Source organism: Eublepharis macularius, chromosome 5 (genome assembly GCF_028583425.1).
Source record: "Eublepharis macularius isolate TG4126 chromosome 5, MPM_Emac_v1.0, whole genome shotgun sequence".
Taxonomy (NCBI): domain Eukaryota; kingdom Metazoa; phylum Chordata; class Lepidosauria; order Squamata; family Eublepharidae; genus Eublepharis; species Eublepharis macularius.
This window is the reverse complement of record NC_072794.1, coordinates 2,842,805-2,866,056: the sequence shown is the minus strand read 5'-3', so window position 1 is coordinate 2,866,056 and position 23,252 is coordinate 2,842,805. Positions and strand designations below refer to the sequence as shown.

General features: G+C 47.8%; 2 protein-coding genes across 2 annotated transcripts in view; both read right to left on the bottom strand.

The window, feature by feature from the left end:
• LOC129329866 (uncharacterized) overlaps nt 1-4,402 on the bottom strand; it is a 31,710-nt gene extending 27,308 nt beyond the window's left edge. Inside the window, exon 1 of the mRNA XM_054979577.1 lies at nt 4,318-4,402. Coding sequence (XP_054835552.1) covers nt 4,318-4,402 — 85 coding nt within the window. The remainder of the gene's footprint in view (nt 1-4,317) is intronic.
• A 2,955-nt stretch (nt 4,403-7,357) lies between these two features.
• LOC129329864 (procathepsin L-like) lies at nt 7,358-14,841 on the bottom strand. Its single transcript, XM_054979573.1, has 7 exons — nt 14,713-14,841; nt 14,166-14,288; nt 11,500-11,658; nt 10,312-10,536; nt 9,548-9,716; nt 7,892-8,006; nt 7,358-7,485 (listed from the first exon to the last, which is right to left on the bottom strand). Exons 1-7 carry the CDS (start codon nt 14,839-14,841, stop codon nt 7,380-7,382), a joined length of 1,026 nt encoding a protein of 341 aa, XP_054835548.1. The 3' UTR covers nt 7,358-7,379.
• Nucleotides 14,842-23,252: the final 8,411 nt, after the last annotated feature.

The following is a 23,252-nucleotide window of genomic DNA, read 5'->3' as shown; positions in this document are numbered from 1 at the left end:
TACAATGCCAAGACCACGGCAATACAGCCCGGAAAACCCACAACAACCATCGTTCTCCGGCCGTGAAAGCCTTCGACAATACATATTATTGTTATTAATTATAGCTTGCACAGCGGTCTGCTCTCTCCTCATATCTTAAAATGCCTTACTTGGAAATTGTATTTTCTGTGGTCCTCCAGTTACTTTCTTGTATTTATTTTAAGTAACTGTTGTTGTTTTTTTGTGCTTACCTTACATTGTTATTGTTGGAGTTAAGCTAACTTGATCCTGTGCTTAATCCAGTTCCAGCTGTATTTCCTCTGCTTTAAAGATAAAAAAAACCCCTAAGCTGCCCATTTTCCAGTGTTTAGTTTCATGAATGTCATGGATGCTCTGATTCACAAGAGCCATATGCTAAGGCAATCTACTGGTATTTCCACTCCCCTTTCAGGCCAAAGAGTAAGTTGTGTATGTGTTATTATCCATTTAGAAGATCTACATGAGGCCAGCACTCAGAAGAACTTTATTTAAAAGTAATACTCCCTATCCTCAGGCCAAATGAGCTGCATTGATAACTTTAGAAAAATGTTTTACTGTGTGATTGGTTTTACAGATACAGCTCATCAGATTGAGAAAAAAAGGTGACCTGTTTCTTTTGCTAGATGGAATCCATGACTGGAAAGTCTATTGAAAGCTCTGAAGAGTTCAAATAGATGGCACTATGTATTATCCTGCCTGCCTACCTACACTCCTTAGTATCTATGCTTAGGAATGCACAAGTTGAGCTACATCTTCATTTTATGTTGGACTTCTTTCCCTATAGCCAAAGAATAGTATGATACTACAAGATATAAATGTTTTCCATGTTGGAAAGAACAATACCTGGCTCCTGGAGGAACAGCAGTACCTGATTAAAATCCTAACCATAAGCGAAGTCATCCCAGATGAACTATTTGAACTATTAGCCCTTCAGATTAGCACCACCTTTGTGGCTAATTGTCAATGTCTATTTATGATGTTGCCTGTTATCTATATATATTGTCTTGTATGTCTATTAGGGATGGATATTGAATTTTTGGGCAATGCTTACATATTGTAATTATATTCTCTTGTATATAATTTATACTGTCTTGTAAAATATTGGTACCCGATACAGAATTTGTTCACCAGTATATAGAACACATGTGTCTATGTATAAGTGTCTTAATAATATAGAATGTTTCACTTGTGATAAGGAATCTCAAGAGAAACAAAGGGGGGATTTGTGGGATTAGCAAATATTAGTAAAGACTATGGATTAATCATAGCAATAATAGTAAGCTAGCAAGAAGCATAAGATGGATTCTTTATGTTTTAAAGTAACTGGTCTCTGTCTTTAGCCACCCCCCCTCTTCTCCTTAGCTGTACATGGAAAGAAAGAATGTCTATCCTTGAAGATAGATAACTGGACCTTCCTGCCAGTATGTGAACAGGGCAAAGCTAGAAACAAAGGGAGAATTATAAGTTCCACCCCTTCCCCCTTTTTGGAGAAGAGAGTGTGTAGAAAAGTAACCAGTTGTGGAATGAAGGAAGATGCTGCTATGGAGACCAAGAAAGGATGGTACATGATGTTGTCGCGAGACTGAACGGTGGACAATAGTCCAATGTAAAGGTATAAAAGTGATCAGGTGCCTTATTCTGAATGTGACTTTCGTTTCTCCAAAATGATGTCACAAGCCCTTAAAAGAAGCATGTGCTCCTTTGTTCTGTGCTACATTCTAAGCTCATTTTGTAAGCTGGTACCCTATATTTGCAAATATACTCTGTTACAACAGCCCTTGTCTGTCTCATCTCTCTTTTGCTCAGAAGATTGGAAGGGGCAAAGGGAAAGAGCACTTTTTGTGCAACATTATTGTGGTTTCTGCCTGTCATGGCAGGGTTATGAAGGTGTGGTTTGGGGAGGAGACTAAAAAGCGTTGAAAAGGATTTCTCATGATTGTGTATCAAAACTATTGTTTTGTCCCTACAACTTTGGCTTTAAAAGCTTATACCACCAGATTATAAGAGGAATCCAAGCCCAAGATGATTGTTTTTTGGTTACGTTCGATGCATTTTTTAAAAAGTCCTTGGGTAGGAAGGAATCCGACTTGCATTTTGCATGAAAGGCACGTGAGAATGTCTGGTAGTCACGTGACTGTGCATGTTGGGGGTTAGTGCTAAATGGGTTTTGCATCAGAGAAGAACTGTTGCTACATCTTGCATACAACCGTACTGCATACTAATGGCAGCACAATATGTGTGCAATACACATCTTTGCAGGGTTCCCAGACCCATCCAATTCTCATGGTGGAAACAAATCCCAGAGCCCCGGAACACTGACCCCCCCCAGTCCAGTTCTCCCGTCTACCTGGGGTGGTCCTCCCTCCTCTCATTTGGAATATTTAGACACTCGTCGCATTACTATGAGAATATTAACAGTCCACTCTGCAAAGCCACAGAAAACTTTCCCGTATGGAACTTGGGGAATTGTCTGTGTCTTGTTGTTGGGGTGGGGCTGTGGCTCAGTGGCGGAACCTCTGCTCGGCATACAGAAGGTCCCGGGTTCAAGCCCTGCACCTCCAGGCTCTTGGGGATGTGACAGACCTCCGCTGGAGACCCTGGAGCGTCGCTGCCAGACATAGGCAAGACTGGTTCAGTCTAAGGCAGCTTCAGGTGTCTGCTTCCGGAGTTTCCCCAAAGCTGTTTTGGTACGATCTTTTCCAAAAGGTCACACCAAATATGAGTATGTGGAGAGTTCAGATGAGAAGGGGCCACTCCCTGCCTACATTTTGGCACCATTTCCCCTTGGGCTTCTCCCCTGGTGAGCCTTTTGCCACTTAAAAAATGTATCTCTAGTCGCTATTTTGTTCTTGTGTTAAAACACTATAGAGATTTACCTACCCCAGGTTTTTCAGAGCCCTGGCAAAAAGCCTGCTGGAGACAGGGGAGGGGGGCCCACTGTGGGTGCTCCGTTGCTGCTATGGAGGCCCTTGAAAGGGAAACGGAATCCCTGCCACGCAGGTGCCAGTGTAGCGGGGTGATGTCTGAGCAGAGCCACTGCCTAGCTGGCACCCGCACGGGCTAGCCAAAGCACGGGAACTCAAGGGCAGCAGAGCGGAAGAGCAAGGAAGGCCCCCCCTGCCCCCCCAGCACTCAGCCAGAAGAGCTGATGGGATAACAGCTGCAGGGCCTGTCTTGCGTTCCGGTCTGAGTCAAAAAGGGACTCTTCTGGTCAGCTTTCCTTTTGCCTTGACTCAGCCCTCCCAGCCCCCTTTTCAATCTGCAAGGAGTCATGCTTGCGCCTCCTGGGGTTTTCCTGGCTTTCCCCACTGCTTTTCAAAGCTGCTTTGCTCTGAAGTTTTCGGAAAGGTCACTCCAAAGCCTGGGTGGCTGCCATGCGGGTGGGAAAGTTTGGATTTCCCTGGTCTCGCCTACAGAGCAGCCGTTTCTCCTGCAGTAACTGTTTCCTCTCTCTACCGCAGAAGGAGTTTTTAAAACTGGGAATTTAATAATGTTATATCAATGTACTATTATAACAAAACAAGCAGCAGTTCTCCTAAATTCTATATTTTTTAAAAAAGTAAGTCTCTAGCCCCATTCCTTGCCAAAATATATGAACCCCACCCCCGCAAATCCCCCCAAAAGATGGGCTAGAAAATGTCTCTTTTTTAAAAAAAATGGACTCAGCCAACCTGATGCATATTTTAGTAGAACGATATATCAAGATAATGCTATTAAATTGCCAATTAAAAAAAAAACTACCAGGGAAAACTGCTGCGTGGATGCCCTGCCCCCCACACTGCATGAGCAGCGACAGCAGCAACGGGGAAACTACACAAGCCTGCCCTGGTGTGGAAAACACGCATGTCTTTCATTGCACAATCCCATTAACTCTAGCGCATTCTGAACAAACCCATGGAGACTGAGTGGTCTTGTTTAGCGTGCACTACAGCTAACTGGGTAACATCACTGTGCACTGAAATACATAAGCATGAAAATTGTGTGTGAAGGTTGGTGCATTCCCGAGAGCAGCACCAATTCTGGCAATGCCATTTTCATAAGACTGGGCACAGGAAACGAGATCACTGGAACTGGTGTTGTTCTGGCGATTGCACCAACATTCACACAGTCCTGACAGCACTGCAGACTGTGGCACAAGCCGCCCAGGAAGCAAGCTGCTGCTTCAGCCCTTGGGTTGATGTACTTGGTGGTTCAGCAAACTTGAGTATAAGTTTGGAATCCTGAAGCAAAAAACTGAACCCCCGCAATGCCAGCCTCTCCCACCGAGAACGGAGCGGATCTCCATTTCCCTTCTCATACCTTCCTCTTTGCTGAGCCCAGTGGGGCCTTTGTATGAAGCAGAACACGTAGGCAGGAGCAGCGTCAGCATCAGGAGCCACGGCATATCCAACACCAGGGAGCGAGATTTTTGCACTGCTCACAACTCCGTCTGAAAGAATCTTGAAGCCCCAACACGCGTAAAATAGCAGAGTGCAGTAGCACCTTTAAGACTAACCAGCTTTTTTGTAGCATAAGCTTTCAAGAGCCACAGTTCTCTTCATCAGATGCAAAAAAAAATAAGTTCTTGTCATGACTGGGCTCTACCCCATTTGCTTTTCTAGCCTCTTCCTGCAACCCCGCCCCTCCCCGGAAGTGCCTTGGAAGCATCTTAAATTATAGGGATAATTTCTATCAGATAATGATCTGTGTGTGGCAAGGGAGTGAGTTTTAACATCTCCACCTCCGGATCACCCTCCTCAGCAGTACAACAGACCAGATCCAGTGTGTGCTCTGCTAAATGTGTGGGGCCAGTAATTACATGAGGCAGGTCCATGACTGTCACGGAGGTCGTGAAATCCTGAGCTGCTCCTAACAGCCTTTAACCTCATCCTAGATGTTAAAGTGACCCAGGACCACCAGTCTTGGGTCTCCCCCAACACACTCGAGACCAGCAGACCTGCCCTGTCCCGGTCACCCCCCTTCAGGAACACACTCGGACTCGGCAGACTGTTGGATGAGGGGTCTCCATAGGTGGACGGAATCTCGGGTTGGGAGGTCCCCTTACCCTCCTGGCAAGGGGTGGGGAGCACTTCCCTGTTGGAGCTCCTCCTGCCATGGTGTGATGACATCACTTCTAAGAGTGATGTCATGGCGCGGGCCCCAGGAGTGCACCTGGGCTTTGGACCGGGAGTGACATCACTGCCCCTGGGAGGCCCTTTCCCGTGCCTTTCCCCCTGCCAGCCAGGTGAGTGGTGGCGGGGGCTGGGGGCTGCGGGTGGGGGAAATCTCACCCACACCGGGGGACCGGCAACCCTAATGGAATTTGACACACTACCGCAACCTTTCCACCCTGTCCCCTGACCTAGCCTGCAGCTGTACACAGAAACCTGTTCTACTGCAGACCGACACAGTTAACCCACCCCAAACTAAGATTATCCCAACAGCTTAACAGCACTTGCACTTTTTGCCTCTTAACTTGTGTACTCCAAGTCCCCCTCTCCTTCCAGTCTAGCATCCACCACCATCTGCTGGGTCACTGGTGCAGGGAGGTAATTTTTGATCCTGAGCAGAGTGGCATTAGGCCTCCTGCCCTTCCGAGGGTCCGGTACACTTCCAACGCACATCCAGTAAGCTCACGTCAGGTAGGCAGACCAGCCTGTGGCGGGGGACCTCCTGCTCCCAGCTTCCCACTGCTGCCTGGTGCTGCAGCAGAAACAAAATGGGGTGGGGTGGGGATAAATGCCACCGTGGCGATGCTGTGCCACCACTTCCAGCTTCAGAACTAGAAGCGACATCATGTTTTAATGAAAAAGTGATTAATTTTGCTGCAACGCTGTGGCAAAACCACAGCGCATTGGGAGATTGCTAAAGCATTGCACCAACGTTTGCCAGCGCTGCTGGTTACGTAACTAGACATGATGGCTAGCTTGCCCTGCACCCTCCCCAAAGCTCCTGGGGGTTCCCAGCCAAGGGCTGGCCACCCTAGCACCAGCCCACCCCACCATCTCTGCAGATGAAGACACACGATATAACCTGATTTTAAGCATACCGTTTCTCAGTGGTACTAAATTCTGTCCCCTACCATCGGTCAACAGGGCTTGCTAACATTTGGGGAACCTCTGCTAAAGCCATGAGCTGGGGCCCCTGGACGTCTGCCCCAAGCAGCGCCCCAATATCCAGCACTTCTAACCCATTCAGCACCAAAGTTTGCATGTCTGCAGTACAGTTTTGCAGAGTCACTTTACAAAGTGCTTGCTTGAGGGTTTTTTGGTTATCGTGATATTTTAGGGTTTGGTTTCTGAATTACAGACTTGCGTATGTGTGTGTTTTTACAAAGCAGCTTGTGGTCCATTCGACAGGTAGAACCACAAAAAGAGAACACGAAAGAGGAAAACAGACCGATGCACATCTCAGAACATGAAACTGCCATTTCCTTAAGAGCCCCTTTGCCATTAAGCATATATGATGACAAGATACTTCACCTGAGCATCTGTGGGACAAGTTACAGGTGACGAATGACACTTGAACGGCAAGTGAACAGACTCACATGCATTCCTCCCTGTTCACTTGCACTCCACTTGCACTCCACTCAATCACTATGTGAACAGGGAGGAATACGTGTGAGTCTGTTCACTTGCCGTTCAAGTGTCATTCATCACTTCTAGCTTGGCCCACAGAGAGAGGGGATGGGGGAGATCTCCCCCCACATGTGTGAGTCTCAAAGTTCCCTACTTGTTCACTTATATTTTTCACAATGGTTTTTAAATCCCCCCTTTGGCTGATAATCTTGTACAGTGGACACATATTTTGTGCTTTTATTTGCAATGCATAGGGACTGTTGTACATACAATGTATGTCATTTGTACATAAAGTATCACAATGTTTTATTGCTACGGAACTGCTATTGAAAAAAAAAACTTTTATGGGAAAAATCTGGGTGCCAGGAAAGAGAAAATGGCACGAAAAGAAAAAAGAATCACAAGTTTGACATGCAGGAGGGAGAGGTTAAAAAGGTGACTTTCAGGTTGAAACAACTATGAGAAATGTGAAACCATCCATGGTGCAAAGGTAAAAGTGAGCCACTGACCATGCCCTGGAAATCCAGTTGGTCTCTAAGGTGCTAATAGACCAGCATTTTGCCCTTCTGTAGCCCACTGCAAACGTGAGTTCTACTGTCCTTCTCAGCCACCACCCTTTTCTTCCCCATAGTTTCTCCAGAATACACAAAAATGGTATTGAAGCTCTGTGAGCATTCATCACAGTTACAAACATTTGTCAGAAATCTCTGCATAATTTCACTCCAGCTCTGATGGAAGCAGCAGCCCGACGTACAACAGTTCAGGGTACTGAAGCTGGGAAGTTCAGGAGGACGGGTCACAGTTTTAGACTGGTGCCAGGACAGGGTAGCTCGCACCGTCGGCTATACCGCAATGATTGGCTCCTTTCAACAGTCGCATGTAGCCTTTTTCACCCCACATTTTAGACCAACTGTCAGAGAATAATATGAAGAGAGTAAACATCCCAGGCAGACAGACAGAGTAATACAAGTCCTGCTGTGCTGGCCTTTCACCTTGAAAATGAGCATTGCTTAGCGAAAAGGACGTCAGAGTCACTCAGGGCTCAGAGCGTGAGCCAAAGACGGAGCTACACCGATGAAGTGGTGGAGCTATTCTGACAGGAACTGCTCCCGTCCACAACAGCTTGTGTTGAGTTCTGTGGGGTAACGGGGATCTCACGGTTCGGGCATCCACACACCTTCAAAAAGCGCTCGATTGAAGGGCCCTCTCGTTACCCTCCCTCACAATTCCTGACTTTTCACTAGTCTGATTTATAATCAAAGGCCACCAGATCTCTGTATGTCCGGCCGCCTTTCTTAGACAACTCTCCCTCTCACCTGTTCTTGAGGATCCAATAGCCTCTTCCTTTCCCACCTTTTGGGGAACTGACATAACCTACTACGAGCATGGCGTGGTTTAACTCATGGCCACTCCAAGGGCTGGAGAAGATCCCTGAGCAGAGGAGAAATTTAAAGGATACTAGTAAAAGAAGGATATTAGTCAAGAAGGATACTAGTAAAAGACTGATTCATTCTCTTGCAGATTTTTATGAGGACTACCTTGTTGGGAGCATTCTTAGCAGCATTTCCCTTTTTACCTTCCTCCATTGCTCCTTCACCAAGGGATGGTCTGGGAAGGCAAAATGGCACGGAAAAAGGACCCATCACTGAGCCATGTCCTCCTCAGGGAGGAAGAACCGGTGGGTGGTGGCAGCTGCCTGTGACTCACCTCACCCCAGAGCCACTGCACATGAGGTGAAGCAAGACTCGCCTCAGTCAGGGCAGCCCCCCCGGCCACTGGCCCACTGGGGCCTTTCCTGGTGTTCATAATGGCCACTCCACCTCTGCCTCCCCCACCCACCTCTCCTGTCTTTGAGGGATGTGTGTGAAGGAACTGGTAGAAGAGCGGAACTGGGAAAGCAATGGTTAAAATCAGGGTTTTTTTCTGGGAAAAGAGGTGGTGGAACTCAGTGGGTTGCCCTCGGAGAAAATGGTCACATGGCTGGTGGCCCCGCCCCCTGATCTCCAGATAGAGGGGAGTTCAGATTGCCCTCTGCGCCGCTCCAATCTGAACTCCCCTCTGTCTTGAGATCAGGGGGCGGGGCCACCAGCCACGTGACCATTTTCAAGAGGTTCCGGAACTCCGTTCCACGGAGTTCCTGCTGAAAAAAAGCCCTGGTTAAAATCAATTCCTTTGGAACATTTACTAAAAGGAATATTATTCCCTCCTTAAAGATATCATCTATGCTATGACTAGAATTTGTTTTGGTCAGTTTAAAAGAAAGTATAATGTCCTCTGTCATATCAAGGTTAAAATGTTCCTAAAAAGGCTACTCTCACTATAGATATTATAACAAACAGGAATATGGTTGGCGGTTGTACACAGTGCTTGATGCATTTTTGTGCATATTGTTGACATTTTCATTTTTGATCAGTTAAATAATTTCATTTGAACTGGATGGCTAGGGCCCAGACAGACATGGCAAAGGTCATACATTTCAGTCATAAAATGCAAATGGCAGGCTCTTACAAACCTTTACTTCCTCTGTACTGTGCAAGAGAGAGGAGGGCTAATCTTTCAACTTTCACTGTAATGGAAACGGCCTCCCTGCCCTTCTATTAGTATTTGGAATGGAGGATGTCCTTTAAAAAACGTGCATTTTTTTCTTTAAAATGCTAACAAAGCAGGGAGCCCAGTTTCAGTGAGCAAAATTGATGCTGAAGGTTGAAGCCCTTTCCCTTCTCCAAGGCAACCAGAGGTTGTTCGTGCCTGCAACCTGCGATTTATACCACCATCTGTTCATTTTTGCCCTTAGTGTATTCAGGTTGCTCGTTTTTATTTGACACGGTAGCTACACTGCAAAGCTTCCTCCATTGGTGATTTCCTTCTGTTTTAAGTGTTTGGGGGTGGGCGGGGATACCCGCATTTGCTGCAGTAAAACAGAGGTGTTTTAAATGCTCAGCGCCCACCTTCCTCCCCCCAGGGCACCTTACCTGACTTGTAGAACTGAAACTCTTTGCTCCTAGAATCCAGGGCAATGGAAACAGGGCCAGCATTGGCAACAGCTTGCTCCAGGGCTTTCTCATCCCCCTTCGGCACCACTACGAAAGAAGTACACCTGGCTGCTGGTTTCTGGGGGTTGTAGCGGCAGGAGGCGCTGTTCTGCAGAGAAATGGCACCCAGGCTTTATTCTGGGTTGTGTGTGAGAGGGAGAAATTCCCAACTGGACTCTCAACTGAGGACTTGTTCTGGGTTCTTTGGGATGGGGTAAAGTTGCTATTAGGTTCTATGTTAGTTCACCCTTGCCCTGTTTTATGGATGGGAAGATTGCATTCTTTTTTTAAAAAATGAAAGCTAAGGATACGCTGATGCCTGAGCTCTCAGTTCTGCTTGCACAAAAAACAACCAGGGGTAATACTTGGGAAGCAGGTACCGCGTAGTCTAATGGTTAGGATGTTGGACTCTGCGAGGCCTGAAGTCAAATTGCCCCTCTGCCACGAGGCTCACCCTGGGCCAGTCACACACTCTCAGCTTCGCCTGCTTCACAAGCTTATTGTTGTGAGGATAAAGTGGAAGACGGGAGAACCATGTGTGTTGTTCTGAGATTCTTCAAGGAAGGGCAAGATTAAAAATGTGCTAGGCAGATAGTAGGCAAATAGGAATCTAAATTTAGGATGCAGGTAAATGGGTAGATAGATTGACAGATGACTCTTGTTGTTTGACACCTACAGGATACACCTGGAGCTCCACACATTACCTGTGACAAATAGGGGTACGTTTGCTCTGAGTTGATGCCCCCGTTATGCTGCACGTATAAGAAGGCCCGCGAGGCATTCCCACCACGACATCCACGGTTACGGAATTTTTCAGAGCAGTCGATGAGATTTTGTTCACTTAGCGAGACCAGCTGTTTGGTCACCTTGAAATGCAAGCCTTCCAGGGCTCCAGTGGCACTGAATGCCCAACATGACCCACAGTTGCCCTGCAGAAAAGGAAAACCAAGGACAGATGGATGGGATCGGGGTCATGAAAATGCAAAATCTGTTGCATTCAACCTTTTGGAATTCAGGAAGCTGTTTTCAGATTCAACATTCACCATGCAAAACTATCATCCCGGCTTAAGAGATATTTTCTACCTATATGTGGTGAAACAGCCCCACTGACCCATGATGAGCACTGCCCCTTCTTGCCCTCTGGGGTGCCTAGGGGTAACCAGTAGCACTCCAAGTCTCTACCTGGCAGGTGCCACCCGCCTGGTGGCCCTCAACACTCAGAGAGGCTTTCGCGCCTTCTCTTTTGTGCCTGCTGCCACCACTTGGCGTTTTGGGGAATTGCCTATGGGGAGTGCAAAGTCTCCCCACTCCCCTGGGCAGGCTTGCCGCTCTCAGCCCTGCCTTCTGGCCAGTCTTCTGCTACCCAGCACCAGGCTAAATGTCAGGCTATGGATGACAGGCTATGGCAGATAGATCCCTGGATGCAAGTGGACAGGGAGGAATACATGTGAGCCCGTTCACTTGCCAGGCAAGTGTAATTCGTCACTTGTAGCTTGGCTCTGAGTGGTACAGAGAACAGCTACCAGCATTTAGGAACTTTTAAAAAGCATTTATTAAAGAAAAGAGAAAAAGTGTCCACAGTCGCACTTTAAGCCCAGCACCAAAGCACCCGAGGGAACTCAAAAGAAATGGGGCAATTCCTCTGTCCCTCTTCTGGTTAGGCAGGCTCTCCATCTTGGAAAGTTCCAGCTTACTGAGCTGTCCTCATGCCTTCCCTGGCCCAGGCCTCCAGCCTGCGGGGAGCCAGCTCTCAGCTCCTCCAGCTTCCAGCTCAAGCCAGCCCAAGAGCCCCCCCCCTCCCTGTGCCAGGAGGTTTTATTCTCTCCCTTTGCCCGGCTCCTGGCTTTTCCTGGAGGTCCCGTTCACACATCTCCACCAGCCCCTCTTCTCACCTGGTCTTTGACTCTGGTGACATAACCCTTTTTCCGCCAGTCCACTTCCTTGGGAGTTTTCAGAGTAGCTGATTTTTGGAACAAGGTCATGTTCCCACCAGGGGGTTCAGCTGGGCCCTGATGGAAGCCGTTCATCCTCTGGTTGTACTCTTCATTTGTCTGGGGAAGAGAGCAGCAGGGTCTTCCTCTCGCAATAAGATCTTATCTTTCACCTGAGCAGGGCCCCCACACCGGGGGAATGGCTAGGCTTGCAGCCCGCAACCAGGGCAAATCGGGGGATAAATTGGGGAGCCCAGCAGAGATGATAGAACGCCAGCCTCGCCACCGTGTACACTTGCTTGTCCATAGATAGTGTGAAATCCAGCCACACTCCCAAACTCCTGAGAGAGTCTATTGCTGTCAGCTGGACTCCATCAACTGTCCCTCAACCACCCAACCACAGCATCCAGGCACTGGGGGCCAAGCTAGAAGTGACGAATCACGTAGCGATCGAGTGGAGCGCAAGTGAACAGGGAGGAATAGATGTGAGTCTGTTCACTTGCCATTCAAGTATACTTCGTCACTTCTAGCTTGGCCCTGAGTCTTGAGGTATGTCGAGCGTCTTTATGACCTGAGCAAGGGTTTTAACAGGAATCAGCAACTCCGTTTCAGTTCCATTTCAGTATTTTCTTCTACTTTATATTGGATTCTTGCTAACGCTATATGTCTTTTTAAACTTTTATCTCTTTACCCTACAGCATTGTTTATGGAAATGTCTTTGATACTGTATGGAAATGTACTTGATACGGATTGTACTTATCTCATGTTGAGTAATCCTCTTTGAGTCTCAGTGAGAAAGGTGGACTATAAATGACAATCAATCAATCAATCAATCAACTCAACAGCCTCCCCAATCTTCCCCCACCAGTTCCTTTTTCCAGAATTAATTCCTAAGGTTCTCCCAAAGACTCATGCCCAAAACCTGCTTCGATTGCCAGAATTCAAATTGAGAAGTAAGAACACCAGAGGGAAGTGGCTCTGAGCATCGGCAGAATGCAAATTCGCCTTGCAGCTGAGGCTCAGAGCACAGGACTGTTCAGACTTGAGCTCCGACATCTCTTTACGTTAGAAAAATAAAATCATTGGTTCAAAACGATCTTTGATTTGTGAGATCAAAACAGGGATTCTCAACTTGAAATGGCGGGGCTGCAAAGCAAAGTAAGAGTGTAATGACTCACAAGTGAGGGAGCGTGATGGGAAAGAGCAGGGCTTTTTTTCAGCTGGAAAGCGGTGGAACGGAGTTCCGGAACCTCTTGAAAATGGTCACATGGCTGGTGGCCCCGCCCCCTGATATCCAGACAGAGGGGAGTTGAGATTGCCCTCCGCGCTGCCGAGCGGCGCAGACGGAAATGTAAACTCCCCTCTGTCTGGAGATCAGGGGGCGGGGCCACCAGCCATGTGACTATTTTCTCTTGAAAATGGTCACATGACTGGTGGCCCCACCCCCTGATCTCCAGACAGAGGGGAGTTGAGATGAGGGCAATCTCAACTCCCCTCTGTCTGGAGATCAGGGGGCGGGGCCACCAGCCATGTGACCATTTTCTCCAAGGGCTACCCACTGAGTTCCACCACCTCTTTTCCCAGAAAAAAAGCCCTGGGAAAGAGAGTGGTGGAAGATCAGTTAGAAAATGATAGCATGAAGTAGCCATTTTTTAATCTAACGGTTACATTAAGGGAATAGAAGACCTGCCCTTTGCAACCTGTTTTCCCCTTTAAAATGGTAATTGCAGCGCTAGAAGCCTCACTGCAGCTAGTGAAGCCGAAGTGGGGCTGAAGTGCCTCCCTGCACAGCCCAGTCCAAATTGCTTTTACAGCTGACTTGAGACCCTGCTTTCCTGAAAGAGCCAAGTGGATTCAGGCAAGTCAGGTTTCCCAGTGATACGAAGCAGCAAGCAGGAAGAGGACCAACCGCTAGAGCGCAGCCACCTAATTTCAGATCTCCAGCTGGGACCTATGAAGCTTTGTTCATGTCTGGGTCCATCACAAGGACTGGCAATCAGACCTCCCCTGGAACTCAGATCCCAGGTGAGCAGGGGTCTGATTTGGATCCGGGTCATGGCATGCAAAGAGAGAGTGCTTAGATGTCTTCTGCCCATACTATTGCCCTGACCTGAAATAGCCCTGGAGGAATGCCATTTTTCCCACTGAGAGTGCCTCATCTTCTCATGGTTTCCCCAGTGGGGCCAAAGAAACCCCCCCACACACACAGGTCAGGAAAATGGCACGAGGTGAATCACAAGCACCCTCTCCCCACCTTCCATGGACTGGATTCAGATGGGGCCCACACACACCTGGGGATTGCGGTCCAAGCACAGAACTAAAAAAAATGCATCCGATTGGAAGTCTTCATGGCAAACACAACCCAAAAATGTTGTACCATATTAGTTACGCCCTTGGCCAGTTACTGTCTCAATTTAACCTACCTCACAGGGTTGTTGTAAGGATAACATTGAGGGGAGAACTAGGTATGCCATCCTGAGCTTCCTTGGAGGAAGAACGGCATAAAAACATAATAGACATAGATCTAGGGTGCAGCCAGAAGATATTTGAAAGGCAAAACATGATGAAATACAGGCCAAACAAACGGTTAACAGGGAAGTCTGTGAAACCAGCAAGATTCCACTTACCAAATCTCCAAAGTGGTTCATCCCCAGCCAGTAGGTGTGTTTCCCCAGAGAAGCCTCCAAGTTGTGCTGCTGAATCATCTCTAGATTTTTTTCCCAGATGGTCCTACGGAAGTTCTGTTCCCCCTGCAAGGAAGTCAGAAGGAATCCAGCCAGCCAGCCTTGAAAAGAGTCTGCCTGGGGCACCGACTCCAGTACCAGATGGCACTTCTCATGCTCTGGATCACACCAAGACTATACTTTATTTGCAGCTGAAGGCTGCCCTTGAGAAGTAAGAGGGGGGCTGTGGCATGCAACTTCCCTCTGGGGTGGGACAGCCAAGGGTCCACTCTGACAGCCTGCAGATCCCTTCTTGGATCCAGCATAGTCACAAACACAGGGATGATTTGCAAAAGGCAATTTGTTTTTCTTACAGCAATCTAGTGCCAAGCATTTTGCACAAGCAAAGAGACGCTTTGCCATTAAAAAAAGCATAGCTCTCCACAACAGCATTCTGCACATGCTCAAAAGCACTCAGCTCAAGGTCACAATTACAGCAGGGCAAACTCACTTCCAGGTATTCTTTGCCATGGGTGCTCTTCCACCTTTTCCAGCCTTCCTCCAGGTCCAGGTCCAATCCTGCAGAAGCCGCAGTCCTCTGCAAGACCAAGAAGGCCGTTGCCACCAACACCAGGCTCATCACGTGTCTGGAAGGGCCAAACATTCCAGGCTGTCGGCTGAGCTGCTCTGTTTCCCTTCTCCCCCATATGGCTCATTGACAACCCCTAACATTTAGCGGTCTGCCACTGAACGTAAAGATTAAGCATGGAACCCATCTGGTGTACTTTTATTCCTTTAACCAAATTTGATAAATACAACTCTGAGTCAGCTGTTAGGCACTCTTAAATGTAGTAGACTGTTACTTAAAAGTCACTGTATGTCCACTTTCATATCCAATTTTGGCATGTAGATTGTGGCACATTCATGATTGGCAGAAAAGGAATGTATTCATTTCACCCCCAAGCTCCATACAACTCTCAGCACTTTTTGTGATGTCCTTAACCCCGTACACACAAAAACATTCACACCTACCTTTCCTTGCAGCACAAAACAGAGAATCTCAGCTGCTTGTGTGTGTACGTCTGACCCAACACAATGGGAAAAATCACCAATAGCTTGTGTGTGTGTCTATGTGTGTGTTACCAAGAGAATTTCTGAAAAACAGTTTCCTTTCTGCAGCTAGTATAGTTGGCCAAACAACATGCCTCGACTTCCAAAGTGAATACCTTGAGAGAAAGAGAAAGTGAGATTTTCAAAGTAGGTATGAGATTAGTTCACATTTAACCAGGGCTTTTTTTCTGGCGAAAGAGGTGGTGGAACTCAGTGGGTTGCCCTCGGAGAAAATGGTCACATGGCTGGTGGCCCCGCCCCCTGATCTCCAGGCAGAGGGGAGTTGAGATTGCCCTCCGCACCGCTCAGCGGTGCGGAGGGCAATCTCAACTCCCCTCTGTCTGGAGATCAGGGGGCGGGGCCACCAGCCATGTGACCATTTTCAAGAGGTTCCGGAACTCCGTTCCACTGTGTTCCAGCTGAAAAAAAGCCCTGCATTTAACAGATCTGTGGTGCATTTGCAGAATGCAGTGCCACAAGGTTCATTTAACAGTTTATAATAGTTTATTCAGAGCGGCAGAATTCGGTCAAACCATCAGAACCCAATCCCAAAAGACAGATCTAATATCATTGCGATCCCATTTCAATGGCTCGTGTCAGACTCAAACCACAAAGGGGAGAAGATGCCTTACTTTTCAATTGGCTCAGCCTCTTTAAACTTGAGAGACTTGCTGTGGCAGGTCCTACATCATCATCTGGCCGCAGTCTTGACTCTCAAGAGGGTTCTCCACAGCAGGCAGAAAAAGGCTATACCGATTGGTCCTTTTATAGGGTAAGGAAGGTTTCAAATCTACATGGGCTGCAGGGAAATAAACCCAAATGGTGTCATTTCTTGGCATCATCGACACTTCCGTCAAGTCCAGGTACCTCAATTGATCTCAGTCACCATCCTTGGTTGGGTGACACAAACTCCCCATCGAAACCATGACCACATCCTCAGGTTGACTTGCATCAGGCCTCTCTGTGAATGCTTTGCAACACGCATCACACACCTCCTTTCTCACTGAGACTCAAGGCGTATTACATAGTGTGAGATTAGTACAGACAATATCAAGAACATTTCAATAAACAATTTAATCGGGTATATAAGTGCAAATTTGCAAAGACATAAGACTCCAGTTTTGCTAGGAAGTTCTCTGGGAAACTTTGGGCCAACTGCACATTCTCTCCAAATCTACCTAATAGGGTTGTTGTGAGGATAAAAGGGAGAAGAGAGGACCACGTGGGCCACCCTGAGCTATCTGGGAGGCGGACAGGGGGAAACGTGGGAGCTAGTAGGGAGATGCACCAAAGCCCGACAATTAGTGTATCTTGTGCCCCCCCCTTCAATCCGTACACCACAAAAAGAGGGCTGGTGTGGTGTAGTGGTTAGAATGTTGGACAAGAATGGGGAGAGTCGGGGTCAGCCCCTCACTCTGCCATGGAAGCTTGGGCCAGTCTGACCCTCTTAGCCTAACCTACCTCACAGGACTGTTGTAAGGATTAAATAGAGGAGAAGAGAACTATGTAAGCCACTTGGGGAGGGAAAAGGCAGGATATAAATGAAGTAGGTTAAAAGTGGGATAGACATTTAATCAGAGCTTTTTTTCCGGGAAAAGAAGTGGTGGAACTCAGGACCGCACAATGACGTCACTTTGGGTCAGCTGGATCAAGGGGGGAGTTTTTTAAAGTTTAAATCGCCCTTGGAGAAAATGGTCACATGGCTGGTGGCCCGCCCCCTGATCTCCAGACAGAAGGGAGTTGAGATTGCCCTCCACGCGGCTGCACCAAGGACAATCTCAACTCCCCTCTGTCTGGAGATCAGGGGGTGGGGCCACTGGCCAGGTGACCATTTTCAAGAGATGCCAGAAATCCATTTCACCGCGTTCCAGCTGAAAAAAAGGCCTGCATTTAATAAAAAACAAATGAATAGACTACCTGTGCACCAGCTTGCTCAAATACAAGGAGCCTGCTCATGGCTATAAAAAAAGAAATAGTTTATATTTTCAGATGTCACTAATTATCTTTTTGCTACCTTCCTTTTTACTTCCAAATTAATTTTTTTGCCCAGAAGTTTATGTGCACGAAGCTGCCTTCTATCAGGACGGACCCCGGGCCTTCCAAAGGTCAATCTTATCTACTCAGACTGGAGGTCTTCCACATCACCTCCTGCCTCGTCCCGGGACGTTCTGCAAGCCAAGCAGGTGCCCAGCCCCTGAAGCATGGCCCCTCCCCGTTGGTCTTCCCTTGTTGCATGGATTTGCCTCGTCATACAGGTGTCCGTTCTTGGATATCAGCCATCGAGAGCATGAAATAGATCATGAAGTCGTTTCTCCATAGCACAGTTTCTGAGAAACAGGCCTGTGGTTATGCAGACTAAGCCACAGAAAGAACATGAAAGAGAGAGAGAGAGAGAGAGAGAGAGAGAGAGAGAGAGAGAGAAACCACATGAAGCTACAAAATATCATCGTCAGATTCTGAATTGTACAAACTTCAGACCATGGATGCTGTCATGTCTACACCTCGGCATCCATAACATTGTTCTAGGTGTTGAACCATTGCTAACGCTGTGTCTTGATTTCATGTTGTAAATGCTCTAATCATCACTTTCGTTTCTCTCCCTCTAGCTGTCTGAGAACACAGCTGTGTTCTCTTTCCTTGATGCTCACTGTAATGACCTTGCACTATCTGAAATGTTGCTGTTTCTTTTATGCCTCTTTGTCCTCTCTAGCTAAACTCCAGAAGAAGTTCCCAAATTCCTTCCAGCACAATTCTGTGGTCTAAGTGGGAGGGGTGAAATGTTTGAGTATTGAGAGCTGTACTTTCCTCAAGTTTCTATTCCAATCAAGGAAGCACGTACTGCTTGGATGCTTTCTTGCCTCTATGGACATATATATGGAAAGATTGGATTTCTGAATAAAAACCATTTAACCCAGAGCTTGGACTTCTTGTTGCAATGGTACAGAGACCTGGCTACCATATTCTGACAGATGCAGATGAACCGTGTTGGTTCCAAGGAAATTCCAAACACAACAGAAAAGCCAGGGGTTTTTTGGTTACAGTACCCATTGGTACCAAGTACTGGTTTTCCTAAGTCCAAGTCCTTGTGTGCTGGCCTGACCCACTAAACCAGAGAAAGAGAGAATGGGCCCTCTTAAGCAGCCAAGTGGGGACTTATGGGGGAGGGGGGGCAGGCAGGCATTGGTGTGAACCGGTGCAACTTTACAGCTGAGTAATGATGCCATCTTTTTCAGCAAAAAAAAGAGCATATAATCCATTTTTACTGGCACTGTGGTTATCATGCTCATGGTTAGGGTTGCCAACTTCAGGTTAGGAAATTCCTGGAAATTTGGGGATGGAGCCTGGCGAGGGCAGCCAAAGCAGCCATTTCCCCAGGAAAACATATCTGTAGTCTAGTTGCCTGTAGTCTGTAGCTCCAGGAGATCTCCACGCCTCACCTGGAGGCAGACAACCCTACAGGTCCTGGAGGTAGGGTTGCCAGCTTCCAGGTGGTAGTTGGAGGTTTCCTAGAATTATAACTGATCTCCAGGTGGCAGAGAATTGGTTTCCCTGGACTAAATGGCTGCTTTGGACAGTGGACATGATGAGGTTATCACCTGCTGGGCTCCAGTGCCTCCTTAAACCCCACCCTCCCCAAGATCCACCCCTAAAATCTCCAGGTATTTCCCTACCCAAAGCTGTCAACCCTACCTGGAGTTCTGGCATTATAAGACTGATCTCCAGGCCACAGAGATTAGTTCCCTTGGCAGAAAAGAGTCCGTTAAATCAGGTTGTCTACATCTCCAGTCTCCTGACTGGAATCATAGAATGGTAGGGTTGGAAGGGATCTCCAGGGTCATCTAGTCCAACCCTCTGCACAATGCAGGAAATTCGCAACTTCTTTCCTTCCCCACACCCTCAGTGACCCCAACTCCAGAACACTGGGAAGAAGGGGGATGGGGTGGAAATAGACCTTCTGGCAGACTGAGCTTTGATTTTTTTTTCCCAATTAAGGGTTGGCCAGGTAGGAGTGCATGCACAGGCAGACAACTATGATTTATAAGAATATGAGATGTCGTGGGAATGATTGGAATACCCTGCCATTAGTGCTGGGACCTTAGGATGACAGTATCCTCTATGGGCCAAGCTACAAGTGACGAATTACACTTGAATGGCAAGTGAACAGACTCACATGTATTCCTCCCTGTTCACTTGCACTATGTGATCAAGTGGAGCGCAAGTGGAGTGCAAGTGAACAGGGAGGAAACACGTGAGCCTGTTCACTTGCCGTTCAAGTGTCATTCGTCACTTGTAGCTTGGCTCTATGCCTCTCTCCTCTTCTGTGGTAATGTGGTCCTATCTTAAAGGTTGTTTTAAGGATTATGTTGTAAGCATTATGAAGCAAATTAACATGAGCAGTTTTAGAGGGGAACCCTACTCTGCAAAGTGAGTTTAAGAAGTTGTTGTAATCTAGGGTTGCCAATAGGGGTGTGCAAGCCAAAAACTTTCGGCTAAAGCCGAAAGCCAAAAGCTGAAAGAAGAATCTCTTTCGAATAAGCCGAAAGCCGAAACGGCCAGCCGTTTCGGCTTTCGGCTTTCGGCTTTCTTTCGGCTTTCGGCTTTTTCAATGGGAAAATGCCTCCGTCTTCCCGGACGTCTGGGGGAGGCATTTTCCCACCGAATCAGCCCAAAATTGGTGGGGACCTTCCTCTAACCCCTCTCTAAAAAACCCCCAAGATTCAGACCGATTGGACATTGGGGGGCCAAGTTATGGCCCCCCAAAGCAGGTCCCCCTATCCTCCCATAAGAAAGCGAAGGAGCAGCATATTGTTAGCATGCTGCTTCTCATCTTCTTCATTATTTCCTATGGGGAAAAAATGAAGAAGCAGGCTTCCTTTGCCAGGGGTGGCATTTTGCATGCAAAATGCCCCCTTACCCTCAGGGGCCCTTCTCCCACCCTTCCTCCCACCCCCCACCAAGGCTCAGCCTGCTCCCACTTGGGGGGGGCATTTCATGGCCTCCCCAAGTAGGTGCTCTGCTCTCATCTCTACCACTGACAGCTGGGGGAGGCTTGTCTTGCCAGGGGTGGCATTTTGCATGCAAAATGCCCCCCAACCCTCTGGGGCCCTTCTCCCACCCTTCCTCCCACCCCCCACCAAGGCTCAGACTGCTCCCATTTGGGGGGGCCATTTCATGGCCTCCCCAAGTAGGTGCTCTTTTCTCTACCACTGACAGCTGGGGGAGGCTTGTCTTGCCAGGGGTGGCATTTTGCATGCAAAATGCCCCCCAGCCCTCAGGGGCCCTTCTCCCACCCCTCCTCCCACCCCCCACCAAGGCTCAGCCTGCTCCCACTTGGGGGGGGCCGTTTCATGGCCTCCCCAAGTAGGTCCTTTCAGCCCCTAAAGTCCACCCCTTACAGCCCCACACAAACCCAATCCCCCCCCAGCTGCCACACACAGACCCAAATCCCCACATTAGCCCCTCACAGACCCAAATCCACCCCCACCTGCCCCACACCCATAACCCCAGGAACAGGCTGGCAAAGGCCAGCCCTCTCCCTTTGTTCCCTATGCTGGGAACTTCTAAACTCTCTTTCCCTGGGCAATTCTGTACAGCCCAGGGGTGCCACAATGGTGGGCACACTTCTGAGTGCCAGCTGGTCCCTGTGAAAGAGCACCTGAACCACAGACACCCTCCCTCAAATTCCCCCACCACCTACAGAGATGGCTGGCCAGCCAGCCCCATTGTTCCCTATGATGGGAACCAACTGCACAACAAAGAATAAAACATGAACAACACAAAATAAAGTTTTTTAAAAATTATTTTTTCCCTTTCAAAGTACAAGTAGGCAAAGCATTATGACACATTACACCAGCAGTCCCCCACACAGAAAAATTAACACAACTCACTTAACATCAGAGAATCACAAAACACGATTCCTGTCAAAAACACTTTATTTCTTGAACAGCTTTAGGATACACAGCAGGGGGGTGCACCAAAGGGCATGGCAGCAGTATCTTACACAAAAATAACACAACTCACTTAACATCAGAGAATCACCCCAAAATATTGCTGACAAAAGCACTTTATTTCCTTAACTGCTTTAGGTTACACAGTAGGAAGGCACAACAGGGCATGAAAGCAGTGTACTACATAAAAATAACACAACTCACTTCACATCAGAGAATCACACAAACACAACTGCTGTCAAAAACGGTGAAGTGGGTTGTATTATTTTGTGTAGTACACTTCTGTCATGCCCTTTGGTGCGCCCCCCTGCTGTGTATCCTAAAGCTGTTCAAGAAATAAAGTGTTTTTGACAGGAATTGTGCTTTTGTGATTCTCTGATGTTAAGTGAGTTGTGTTATTTTTGTGTAAGATACTGCTGCCATGCCCTTTGGTGGAAACGTTTCGGCTTTTTTTCTTTCGGCTAGCCGAAACGTTTCGGCTTTCTCTGAAACGTTTCGGCTAACCTGAAAGAAGCCGAAACACTTTTGTTTCGGCTTTCTTTCGGCATTCAGAAAGCCGAAACACACGTCCCTAGTTGCCAACCTCCAGGTGAGGCCTGGAGATCCCCAAATCTTACAATTGATCTCCAGGTCATAGAGATCAGTTCTCCTGCATAAAATGGGTGTTGTGCAGGGGCGATTCTATGGCATTATACCCTGCTGAGGCTTTAGCTTTCCCCAAATTCCACCCTCAGATCTCTAGGAATTTCCCAACCCAGAGTTGGCAACCGTACACAATGAGAGGCCTGTGGTCCTCAAGGAAGCCTCTCTTCCACAAAGGCTGAGAGCCAAGTTACAAGTGACGAACTGCTCACTTGCCAGGCAAGTGTAATTCATCACTTGTAGCTTGGCTCTGAGGCTTTTGTGTAAATTTTCCAACAGGCCTAAGGCTTCCAAGCACCTTCCCAGCCTTAGGCCTGGTGAAAATCAAAGGGAAAGCAGAAACCAATTGGCGTCGAGGAAGTGGCACTTGGAGCGAGAGCATATAAGGCCCTGGGCAGGGAAGACAGGCGGGACTTCCATCCTCTCTGAAGGGGAGCAGTAGGCGAGACTGCGTTGGGAAAGAGTTGCTCCCTCGCCCGATAATGGTGTGCGGGCCAAGAGGAGCGCAAGTGAACAGGGAGGAATACACGTGAGCCTGTTCACTTGCCATTCAAGTGTCATTCGTCACTTGTGGCTTGGCCCTGAGTCTGGCCCACTGGGATCATATAGCATAGAAACAGGAACACGGTTGCCAACTCCCAGTTGGGCAGTGCCTGGAGTTTTAATGGTAGAGCCTGGGGAGGGCAAACTTTGGGCATCGAAGGGAGCTCAGCCACGATATGAAGCCATAGGGTCCTCCCTTTGAAGCTGCCATTTTCTCCGGCAGAACTGACCTCGTAGTATGGAGATGAATTGCAATTCCAGGAGGTCTCAAAGCCCCACCTGGAGGTTGGCATCCATAGGAACAATGTAAGGCCGCCATGTTCAGGAGCTTTGTTGTTTTCAGCTGGCTTTTTCCCTGTATGAGTTCTGCCCTGTGCAGTTGTTGTGTCCCTGTATTAATTCTGCATCTTTGTTCTCTTATTTACTTAACTGATACAGCATTTGTTTAATAAACTGTCTGCTTTGCTCACGCCATTCTTGCCTCCTACTAGGCCATTGGAAAGAGCAAAAAAGAAAGTATTTTTCTATGCTTCCACCTTGTTAGAGGCAATTCATCCTTGTCTGTTCTGATCCCTCCTAATTTTTTGTACCCAGGTTTCAAACCAGGGCTAACCCTAGAAGAGTCTGACTTCAGTAGTAAAAATGAGATGGGAAAACAGTACTTCTAAGCATGTGCAGAGGGACCCTTGCCTCCTGCCTCCCCATATGCTTTGGAATCCAGAGCAGGGTATTTAAGCTGAGCCTGCAATCTCTTTCTACTATCCGATCCCCTTCCCCAAGAAAACACATACTTTGTTTACTTTCTCCT

Coding starts and splice junctions, on each gene's coding strand:
- LOC129329864 (XM_054979573.1), bottom strand. CDS start 14,841: ATGAGCCTGGTGTTGGTGGCAACGGCCTTCTTGGTCTTGCAGAGGACT. Junction 14,289..14,712: donor ATGGCAAAGAATACCTGGAA/GTGAGTTTGCCC, acceptor ACTTCCTTGCAG/GGGGAACAGAACTTCCGTAG. Junction 7,486..7,891: donor TATTGGATCCTCAAGAACAG/GTGAGAGGGAGA, acceptor ATTCTCTGACAG/TTGGTCTAAAATGTGGGGTG.